General features: G+C 45.2%; 1 protein-coding gene across 1 annotated transcript; it reads left to right on the forward strand.

Moving 5' to 3' along the window:
* Window positions 1-1,213: 1,213 nt before the first annotated feature.
* On the forward strand, window positions 1,214-6,660 carry RAN (RAN, member RAS oncogene family). Its single transcript, XM_064675227.1, has 7 exons — window positions 1,214-1,328; window positions 2,071-2,113; window positions 3,030-3,114; window positions 3,208-3,333; window positions 4,353-4,540; window positions 5,079-5,249; window positions 5,360-6,660. The coding sequence occupies exons 2-7, from the start codon at window positions 2,078-2,080 to the stop codon at window positions 5,402-5,404; spliced, it is 651 nt and encodes a 216-aa protein (XP_064531297.1). The 5' UTR covers window positions 1,214-1,328; window positions 2,071-2,077; the 3' UTR covers window positions 5,405-6,660.
* The last annotated feature ends 4,588 nt before the right edge of the window (window positions 6,661-11,248 follow it).

Here is an 11,248-nt window from a genome sequence, read left to right on the forward strand (position 1 = left end):
AGGTGCATTGTTTGACCACAGCCCTTTTTACCTGAAAGTTCTTCAATTAAACTCTCCCACTGTTAAAAACCACTTTATTAAACCATGCTGGAGGCAGTTTAGTAGTTTTTTTAAGTAACTACATGTCATATTTTAACTTTGTCTGCAGAGAGAGCATCACCAGCTGAGTGAAACACCTCCTGGTGTGATTTTGATGATTAAACAGGGAGGCCTCTTGGTTCCCTGAGCAGCTCAGCCTCAAACCTCCCCAGGATGCCAGGGGTGCCCTCACAGCCAGGGGCTGCCCTGCTGCCCAGGGAGGAGCTGCCAAGGAACCATTCCATGTGTCCCACGGGCTGCATCCCTCTGGAGGATGGGGAAGGACCTCTGGAGATGCACTTCAAAGTGCTGTGTCCAGTTTTGGGCCCCTCACCTTAAAAAGGACACAGGAGCTAGAGCATGGCCAGCAAAGGGCAGGAAGGCTTGTGGAAGATCTAGAAAACATGTTTTGTGATGAACAGCTGAGGTAGCTGGATTTGTTTAATCTGGAGGAAGCTCAGGGGGGACTTTATCACACTTTACAAGGAAAGGAGGTTGTAGTGAGGTGTCGATCTCTTCTACTGTTCCCTTTCCGCCTCCCTCCTGATACATTGCTGTGCCCTGTGTTCCCTGTCGTACTTGATGCCAAGTACAGTGTGTTTGGTTTTATAGAGGAGAAGCTCACGAAACCTGCTGGAATATGGACCATGGGCTTGCTGGATTCTTTAAAAAGTTGTGCTCTCTCATCACAGCTTCACTTGGTAGCAGTGGGAAGGTTTCCAGATCAAGCACAGTAAGAGGACAAGAGGAAATGGCCTGAAGCTGAGAGAGGAGAGATTCGGATTTAATATTAGAAAAAATTCAATTATATATTGGAAAAAAAAATCAAGCCCAGAAATTAGAAAAAAAAATAGAAAAAATACTGTTCGGTTAGTCAGACATTGGAACTGGTAGTCAGACATTGGGCTGCCCAGAGAGCTGGTGGGGTCGCCCATCCCTGGAGGTGTTGGTGGATGCGGCGCTGGGTGACGTGATTTAGTGTTTTAGGGGTTCCAGCGGCGGTGCGGGGCGGCCGGTGGGGCTGGATGCTCTCAAACGGTGACTCCGCCGCTCCGATCCCCCCTCGCTCCCTCATGGCCGCGGCCCTTCCCCTCCCTCCCTCCCTCCCGCGCGCCGCGCACCACGTGACGCGCGGCCCCGCCCCCGCCCGCGGCCGCGCGGCGTCGCCGTCCGGGTATTTGAACGGCGCTTCCGCCATTTTCCCTGTGCCGGGCACGGAGCGACGGACGGGGGGAGACGCCTCGGGAGAGGTACCGGCCCCGGGACCGCCGGGCCCCGCTCCCGCGGGCACAGGGGCGAGCGCGGCCGCTCCCAAAAGCGCCACCGCCGGGTGGGAGGCGGAGGGGTGGCCGCCGTTAGCCCGCGGCGGGGATGGGCCGGGTGGCAGGGAGGCTGCACCTGAGGGAGCGTTGCGGCGCTCGCGGCGTGCGGCGGCTTTTTCGCCCCCTCGATGGAAGGGCCGCGGCTCCGTCCGGGAGAAAAGGGCGGGCGGGGTGTGAGGGGAGGCGAGCGGGGCTCCCGCGGGCCCGAGCGCGAGTGGGGGGGAGGCGGCGCTGCTCAGTCATGGTGGCTCATGGCGGGGAGCGCGCCCGGTGCGGGCGGGAGGGAGGGAGGCCCGGCCGGGGCGGACCCCGCAGGACGCGCCGCGATCGGGCGGTAGATCCCGCTGAGGGGCGGGATGCCTGTGCTAGGAGGACTCCCCGCGCGAAGCGGGGCCGGGGCCGGCCGTGGCCCAGCCGCCCGTTCGGAGGCCGCGGCTCGGCCTCGCCTCGCTGGGGCCCGAGAGCCGCGGGGCGCCGGGGGCGGGCGGGCGGGAGGCGCCGCCGCCATTGCCGCGCGCGGTCCCGCCGCACGCGGGCGGGAGGCGCTTCCCGCCCGGGGCCGGGCCCGGAGCACGCGGAGCGCGCGGCTCGGGGAGGCGGTTTGGGAGCTGGAAACGGCCCCTTCCGGCCGGGCCCGCGGTGAGCTCACGCGCTGCCATTTCCCCTGCAGACCCAGCATGGCCGCCCAAGGAGAGCCCCAAGTGCAGTTTAAGGTAAGGGGGTGGTTGGCGGGTTGGGTTCTTTCTTTCGCCTTCAGGAGCGGAGTGGAACGAGCGACTCTCCAGTGCCGACGTGGACGGTAGGTTTGGTTTTGAAGGGCTGGTCTTCCCTTAATGGTGCGTTGTAGCATTGTAGTACTGCATTCAGCTTGTACAAAAAGAGTCTGTTGCGCTGTGTCAGTCTGATGGCTTTGTAGTTTAGTGTAATAAATGTTAATGAATCTTTACCTGTACAATGATTTTTAAATTTCAGAAGCAGGGTTCACTACAAAAAGCGCTTGAGGTGAATGAGTACAGTCTGCTTTCTATTCTATACTAATTGTTCAGGGAAGAAAACTTAAAATGTTCCAGAAGAGCATCTTCTGATGTTTTTTGTGGCTGGTGGGTTGGGGTTTTGTTATCTTAACAGCCAGAAGTTCTGAACACAGCTTCATGAAGGTTGTTACTTGTATTTCCTACAATGCTTGGCTGGAGTATTCCAGTTGTTAATAGTGCAGATGTTGGTGGGTTGTTGTGGTTTTTCATTATTTTTCTTTCCTTCTTTTTTTTTTTAAATTATAAGGTAACAATGGGTTTTTCCAGTAGGTGTTTAAATTGTTTCCTCTCTAAATCTGGTCACATTCAAGTTGAAAGTTCCAAGTATCATTCAGTCACTTTTAGTAGTTTAGTGGAAACAGTGCATTGTAATTTTCACCTACAGGGACTAAGTAAGATTGACTAGAGTTGCAGCATGATGGGCTTAACAAATTGGTTCCCAGTTCAGGGATTTGCTTCATGGGAAATTCAGCCTTTTGTTTTTATGATCGTGCAGTACTGAGGTTCTTGTAGTAATAATTAGCATTTGTGCTAAAATGACTGATAAACGTCTCAAAGTATATTGCTCTGTCTTATTTCCTTTATCTACCAACAGCTTGTCCTGGTTGGTGATGGTGGCACTGGTAAAACAACGTTTGTAAAACGTCATTTGACTGGTGAATTTGAAAAGAAGTATGTAGGTATGTCTGAGGAAACGTTTGAGATCTGCTGTGTCACAAATGGAAGTGCAGTCCATGACTTGCTAAGTGTACTGCTTTTTGTTATTCCCGTAGCAACGCTGGGTGTTGAAGTTCATCCCCTGGTGTTCCATACTAACAGAGGCCCTATTAAATTTAATGTATGGGACACAGCTGGGCAGGAGAAGTTTGGTGGCCTGCGTGATGGCTATTACATTCAAGGTAAGATGTGTGTTTGTGTGGGAGTATTCTCTCCCTCTTACAGTTCACTCCTTCATTCTGTTCATGTGGGCCAGTCTGGAAGCTGTCAGTGTGGCTTGCAGTGAGGGGCTGGGTTAGCAATCTTCACACTCTTGATGTAACTAGGATAATTTTTGTTTCAAAAGGCAACTTGAGTGAACGTGGGAGCACGCCAAGATTGTGTTTCAGTGTGCTGTTGTGGGCTTTGGTGTTAATGAAAGTGCACCTTTAATGACTAGATACTGCTGGTGAAATGTGGTGGTTAAGAGGTGAAAGTGTTGAAGTTGAAACTTCATTTAGTACAGATTTATATGTGTACTACTGTACTGTGCTAAGGAAAAGACCTGAAACACAGAAACTCTAAGATTTTAGGTACAGTAAGGAAGCTGAACATCATGCCAGAATTTACTCACTTTTCTGAACAAGTATGATAGCATTCCTTACTTCTGCTTGGCAAAAATTTGTTCTATGTGTACTTCACCTGCATACCTTTAAAGTTTTATAAGGTATTATTCGAGTTTGACATTGCTTTTCTTTTTAAAGTATCAGAATGAAGTCAAGCCCCCATGTTCTTTGAGAAATGCTCTGGGCAAGGGCATCCTGAGGTGTGGACCACAAGCTCTCAAACTACTTCAAAGCCTCATTAGGTTGTCTGAGATTAGTGAAATAGGTGTTGACTAATTTCTGCCAAATACTTGTGTAAATCCAAGTTCTGTCATCTTACATATTCTCCTATGATGCAACACCACGTACCCCAGAAGTGGGGCTGAGTTGGTAAAACCAGCTGGGGTGGGAGGTGACGTGGTCATGGCCCAAGTTCTGTGGACTTGTGCATTGAACTCATTCACAGAACAGGGGCTGTCAGAACTGTGACACCGAGAGGGGAAAAGATAATGCAGCTGCTTAACCCTAGTGTGGGATCTCTGAGGGTTCCTCTTCTCTGTCCCATCGGGTAAGCAGGTGGGAGCTCCTGATGTAACCAGCCTGTTGTTCTCTTGCAGCTCAGTGTGCCATCATAATGTTTGATGTAACATCAAGAGTTACTTACAAGAATGTACCTAATTGGCACAGAGACCTGGTACGAGTATGTGAAAATATCCCTATAGTGTTGTGTGGCAACAAAGTGGATATTAAGGACAGAAAAGTCAAGGCAAAATCCATTGTCTTCCATAGGAAGAAGAATCTCCAGGTAAGTTGGTATGAGTTTGTAGGAACCAGATTGGTTGGGTCTGTTGAGTGCAGTTGGGTTCTAGAGAGTAATCGAGTGCTCTGCCTTTGTCACTACAGGCAGCTTCACATCTCTTGGCTGTTTGAACCAAACCTCAGGAAAAGGGGAAATGATGGTGTTAAAGATGATCATCACTGGCCTTGAGCAGGAGCTGTGATGTTCTTAAAGAGCTTGTGTGCAATTGGCTTTCACTGCTCAGAATTTCATCTGATGACAGAAGGGAGACTGAAGTAGATCAAGTCACAGGAAAAAGCTAGAGGCACTATTGCCTCCTGAAGGTTCCATCTTTTAAAAGATGCAATGCCTTTTAGTTGCCAGTTTCTGCCTGAAACTGTTTCTAGACACTTAGATCACACTGTTTATGGAAGTGCAAACAGAAGTCATGCAGTCAAAAAAAGTAAGGTAAAAGTAGAGTTGACTATGTGTGTGTTAATCTTGGTATGGCCTAAATATTAGTCAGAGGGGTTTCTTAATAATGTATAATATGTCCTTTTTTCAGTATTATGACATTTCAGCTAAGAGTAACTACAACTTTGAGAAGCCTTTCCTGTGGCTTGCTAGAAAGCTAATTGGAGATCCTAACTTGGAGTTTGTGGCCATGCCTGCGCTCGCACCACCTGAAGTTGTCATGGACCCAGCACTGGCAGCACAGTATGAGCAAGACTTACAGGTCAGTGAGAAAGGGCACAGAGGTAGAACTGTTGCCTGATAACTGGTGTTCAGACTCCTGGGGCAAAGAATTGAAGAATAGTTCTTAAGTGTAACTTCTCTTTGTTCCAGATTGCTCAGACCACTGCACTGCCAGATGAAGATGATGACCTGTGAGGGATGAAGCTGGAGCCCAGCGTCAGAAGTCTAGTTTTATAGGCAACTGTCCTGTGATGTCAGTGGTGCAGCGTGTTTGCCACTTTATTATCTAGCTGAGCAGAACATGTGCTTAATCTTTGGGATGCTGAAAGAGATGAATGGGCTTCGGAGTGAATGTGGCAGTTTAAAAAAAAAAACAAAACAAAAACAAACAAAAAAAAAACAAAAATGAAAAAAAAACCAAAACAAACTTCATATTTTGGACCTGCATATTTAGCTGTTTTATGGACTGCAATTACTTCCCCTTTTGAGTTTCAAATATAAGACTGCTGCAGTCACATCAGAGTGTTAAGTGGAAAATCCTGTTTCTGTCATTCCCATTCTTTTTTGTTTAGATAATAAAGTTGTATTTCAAGTATCTCTAAGCAAGTGAACTTTCATGCATTGTTAGGAAAACTCTTTCAAAGTGTCTTCTGTTCTTCAGTTGAGGCTAATACTTGGTTGTCTACTGCATTTCTCAGTCTCTGTTTTCCTTCCTGCTTCTTGTATTATGCTCCTCTTGCTAAATCAGAGCTAACAGTTAACCTTTCCTTTATTTCTTGATGCATATAACTGAAGCATCTGAGGAAAGCTGAACTAACTGCCAGGCAAAACTAAAGCAGTGAGCTCTTGTCTGGTGTGACTGGATCAGCATTCCCAGCAAATGGGAATGTTTGTGGTCTGCAGGGTGTCTCGAGAGCAAAGTGTGTGGTTCAGCTTGAATGTGCTACAATTAGATACAGTCTCAACTCTCACTGTTACTATGTTCTACAAGCTACCTTCAGAGCTCTGTATTTTTGGCAGCCAGAAGCAAATGGCATCCGGGTCTCTTAGGTGACTTAAGCTGTGTTTTTGCATGGAACATCATTCAGTAGAGCTATAGCTGGCTAAACAAACTCTAAGCATCTTAAAATTCACTAACTAGAAAACAACCATGGTTTGAGCTAAAAAGCTCTTGCCTACAAAACTGTATTAACTAAAGCCATGTTGATTTAAATATCTAGACTTTACTGTAACTGCACCAAGTTCTTAATTTGAAACTGGCTTATTACAGCACAAATGGTGGAAAATGTCAACTTTTAACACTACCTTGTAGACATGAATCTTGGTCAATATTAGTACTGCTAGTAAACAAAACTAAGTTACCATTTTTTCAGTAGTGTTTGAGTACATGAAGCCTTGAACTCTTCAGTTTTGTATTTTTGGTTTCTTAATAAAGTGGAGCATTTCATTTATTCCTTTTAACTTGCATGTTTGTGTACATAACTCTTACTTGAATATTTAACTTTTGCAACCTGGTAGCAAAAAGTGTGGACTGCAGTTACTACTTGTGCAACACTGCTGGAAAGGAATCTTTTTAAGTTAGTTCAAGGTGGAGTTCTGTGGGTTTGGACTTGTTCTTTGTTTTTTGGTGGTTTTTTTTGTTTTTTTTAGCTAGTCAGTCAGAAGCTGAGTTGTGTGTGTTCAGGACCTGAACTTCATTGTTGATGAAAATGAGGAATGTTGTACACGTGGTGTTTGTAAAGGGACAAAGATTCAATGTTTGCTGAATTGCTGCATCATCTTGCTTTAACTTCATGTTGTAGGTTCTTGCCTGTAGTGTTACTAATTACCTGTGCATATCTTGGTTAATCCTGCTGGCTTGGCTGCTGCTGCTTTACTAGGTGTGGTAGCTTTTTTTGTCTTCAAGCTGTCTCACTTCTGGAAATGTCCTGCTTAAAAACACAAAATAGAAAACTTCAGTAGTGCCTCAGCATTGATATGCTTTACGAAGAAAAACCAGCAGCACTGAAGTTACATTTTTATTGTTTCATAGTGTGTGTGTGGTGTTATCTTTACAACTCACCTGCTTAACACAGGGACTGCCCTTAGCATGAATTCCTACGGAACAACTGGAAAGGTGAAATAGCTGTCAAAGTCTGGTACGACTGCTGGGAGCTTTAATCTTCAGGGCTGCTCTCAAGTCCAGAAAAATTCAGGTCTGATGTAGGCAGGAAAGCTCATCCTGCTGTAAAGGAGTCTTTTCAACTTGCAACTTGGGAGTGGAGTTAAGCCCACTTGCAGCATTATCCTTTTTATGTTTAGTCCCTGGTAATTGTTGATTATAAATAATGCAGGTAGCCTTAAATGCAGGTGCGGATTCCTCAGTTGAAGTCCCTTAACTATCACCCTTCTAAGGAAGTTTTCACTTGGGTTTAGGCAATTCAAAATTTTACCTATTAAGTAACAAGGAAAGTAAAACTTATGTTCTGAGAACCTCTACTATACAGTCACATGAGCCTGTTGGAGCTGTACCAGTGGCAGGACTGAATGATGAGTGGAAATCCTTGGGATACCTGCTGTGTTGCACTTGATTGCCTGACTGTTGAGTCAGTTAATTGTAGGAGTTTTTGTATTCCTACACTGGGTGAGTTTTTTCACAATAAAACCTCTGCTTTCAGATTGGTTTTAGGGAACTTGTCAGTACAGACCTGTGCTCAGCTGGAACTCAGAAGCTGGAAGTGGTGCTGGGCCGTTTAGTGTTCCTGGTTCTGTGACCCTCTCAGGCCCATGGTGTGACTGTTGGGGATGGTCCTGTGCAGGGCTAAGGGTTGGACTCGATGATCCTTGTGGGTCTTTTCCAACTCAGCATATTCCATGTGATACAAAGCTGGGAGTTCTCAAACCCAGGGAGTTCTATCAGAAGAGTAGTCAGAGAACTAGAGAACGTGCAAAACAGTTAAGGCAAAGGCATCAATTCAGGAAGCTGGCAGAGGAACTGTGCTGGTTACTGAACCTTGAAATGAAGGAGAGTTAAAGTCCTCCTTAGGAACACCAGGGGTGCCCTTGGATCTCAAAATTCCAGCACAGAATATTTTTTTTAGAGACACTGGGGGACACTTCTCTGCAGCACTGGAAATCAGTGTGCCGGGAGGGCTGGAGTCGAGTTACAAGGCAACAAACTTTGTCTTTTCCCTGTAGAAATTGGTTTGTTGTGTTGCTCATACAGTCTGAGTCTAAACCAGTGGAGAAACCTGTGCTGAGATAAACTTCTGCCCTCACCTTCCTGAAACAGTTTGCACAGTTTGAAGCCAATTCTTTTCCTGCTCTGGACTGGAGGTACTGGTCACTTCCTCACCTGAGCTTTGGCAAGCTGGTTGGCCCTCTTAAGCCAGGAGTGATGGCAGTATCCTACAGGTAACTGAGACACTAAACCTGCACCTTTGATCAGGCTGTTCTCACCAGGCTGTGTTAATTTACAGCCTGGCTTTGTGTGTATGTGTTGACTTTTGGGCTGAGCTGAAACGTTTGCCTTTAAGGATCTATTTTTGAGTACAAGCTGCTGTATGAGCATCCTGTGAAGGAGTTCTTGGTCATCTCTGCCAGTGGCCAAGGTTGGAGACACTTTGAGCTGAGAACTTGTGTTGGGAGAACATGAATGACTGTGCTTGTCCCAGCCAGGAGCTTTTTTGGATAACAGACTTAGTGGGACTTACTGATGAGCCCAAACCACAGTGTCCTTATTTATCTAGTTATTCAATAATCATAGGAATGTTGACACATAAAACATATTATTTATGCTCTAGCACAGCCTAAACCTTGGGTTACAGATTTGAGTGTACAAGGCAAACACTTTTAATTGGGTTGTGTGGGTAATTATCTTCTAGTTCACAGAGTGAACAGAATGTTCAGTGAGTAAATGACACTTCCCCAAATTCCAGTGTTCCACAAGCTGCACCGCTGAAACAGGCCATTGTTCATATTAGGGCACTAGTTCAGTATAGGAATAGGCTGCTTGATTTTTATTTTTATTTTGAATGGTGAAGTGTTTGTTTTGCTGTGATCCTGGAATTCTGTGATTAAAAGAATCAGGTTCCCACATTTCTACTTCCTTGAAGGGAAAAAAAAAGAGACAATGAGGACAAATTTCCTCAATAATATTATAAAGTTTCATATTTTTGTAGTAACATTAACAGAAATTTTAATGTTTGATCCACTATCTCTGAAATCATGGTTTTAATCTTTAGTGCAAGCATTCAAAATTGAATGTTACCAATATAGTTCCAGGTTACTAGGAGGCAATGGCAGGTTACTTGCAGTTGTCTATTTCCATGTAGAGATTTTATGAACAAAGACTGAAAAGGGCAACTAAACCAAAAATTAACTGCAAAGTAAATGGTCATAAGCAAGGAGCTCCTAAGGTTGTGGTGATCAATAACATCTAAGGAAATGTTACCCAGTGTCCTTCCTCCTGTGATTGTTGGAGACAAAGCCACTGATGATACTCTGGAAGCATCAGGATCTTTCATGATGCAGCTACTTAGGTCTTCTGTACAAAGTGTTAAGCCAAAGACAGCAAATCAAGTGGTTAATAAATGGTCCTTGTCTGTGTTGAACTTCTTTTTCAGGTAAGAGTTTGCAGGTAAGAGGACTGCAGTCTGATTGCCCAGTAGTGATTATTACAATTCCCGTTGCTCCTGCTGTATAAGCTTTTCACTGCACAAAACCAGTGATGACCTTTTCCCAACTTGGTGGCGTTCAAAAATAGTACTGGTGGGGAGCAGCGTGTCTGACTTTTTCAATTGATGACATCATTTAAAAAAAAAAAAGTTGTGAAAATGTTTGGGTCTTGTGGGTTTACAGGGCAAGTGTTTAGGGAAAGAGGTCAAGCCACAGAAGTTTGTTGCATTTGGAAATTAAAAGGTGGGTTGTAACTAACACGAAATCTACAATTTTTGGCGTTACTCGTTGTCTTTTGATTCTGGATGTAGGATTTTTGCTTCTTACTTGTACCTGCGTGCTTTGTTTTGTTTGAGTACCTAAACTGAGACCTAGTTATAAAACTTCCTTCAAACTGTAGCAGATGAGTTCAGTAATTCTGCAAAGTTTACGTGTAAAAGAACTGTTTGAGACACACCACCTGCCAGTCAGAAGTGCAGTTTCTCCCAGCTGATGCGAGGCTTAAACCAAGCGAGAGCCGTTCTTAGCTCACCAGCCGAACAGTTCTGATATTGCTTTACAACATCTTTGTCGTGGAGATCGAGTGGTTACCGTATAATTCTTTTTTTTTTCCTGCTGGCAAGTGGGCTGTATCCCCTGAGAACGCGGGGGGATTCCAGGCTGGAATGGGATTCCCAGGAGAGCCGAGCCGGAGATGGATTTTGCAGTACCAGGTTCGGCCACGCGGTGGCACAAACCGCCCGCCCAGCGGCTTTTAGTCCGATTTAATAAATAGACTTTTTTTTCTTTAAGTTATCTCACACTCTCGGTGGATTTACACCAAGACCGTGAATTGCAAGAGGATTTTTTTCCATCCTAATGCTGTTAGCGTGGCAAAGCACAGGCACTGCCATCGTGTTCTTTCTTATTTTTTCCCCAGATTTAAGCTAAAAAAATGTTATGATCAGAGCTTACTATATAGAGCCTTGATAATTGACACTGAATGACAGAATCATTTCACCTGAAAAAATAATTCATGCATTAAGTGCTGACCACCTGATGTTATAAAACAAAAATGTGAGGAACATGCAATAGTCAGATCTAGCACAGTCCTGTCATGTCATTTGTGGTTTGATCTTGTAGTAAAGTTATCCTAGGAATAGCAAAATGAACAGAAAGCTTGAAAGATCAGTGTCCTGAGTATTACAGTGCCTATTTTGCTGTGAAGAGAATGTAAATAAGGGAGAATAAGACCTTCAGATTTGGAGTTGGGGTGGCTGTAAGAGTGGCTCTGGGATGGTTTCCTCTGGTTATGCTGGAGAGGGCTGTGTTTAAAAAGTTCCTCAACTGCACTTGGCATATTTGGGAGGTGCTAAACCCCCCGTGGTGTCCAGCTGAGGCCCC

The sequence above is a fragment of the Pseudopipra pipra genome, chromosome 18, assembly GCF_036250125.1.
Source record: "Pseudopipra pipra isolate bDixPip1 chromosome 18, bDixPip1.hap1, whole genome shotgun sequence".
In the NCBI taxonomy this organism is placed as follows: Eukaryota; Metazoa; Chordata; class Aves; order Passeriformes; family Pipridae; genus Pseudopipra; species Pseudopipra pipra.

What these genes read in the sequence shown, in the direction of transcription:
- RAN (XM_064675227.1), top strand. Translation starts at nt 2,078, where the DNA reads ATGGCCGCCCAAGGAGAGCCCCAAGTGCAGTTTAAG. An exon ending in ATTTGAAAAGAAGTATGTAG is followed by an intron (nt 3,115 to 3,207) that starts GTATGTCTGAGG and finishes TTATTCCCGTAG; the next exon opens with CAACGCTGGGTGTTGAAGTT. An exon ending in TGATGGCTATTACATTCAAG is followed by an intron (nt 3,334 to 4,352) that starts GTAAGATGTGTG and finishes GTTCTCTTGCAG; the next exon opens with CTCAGTGTGCCATCATAATG.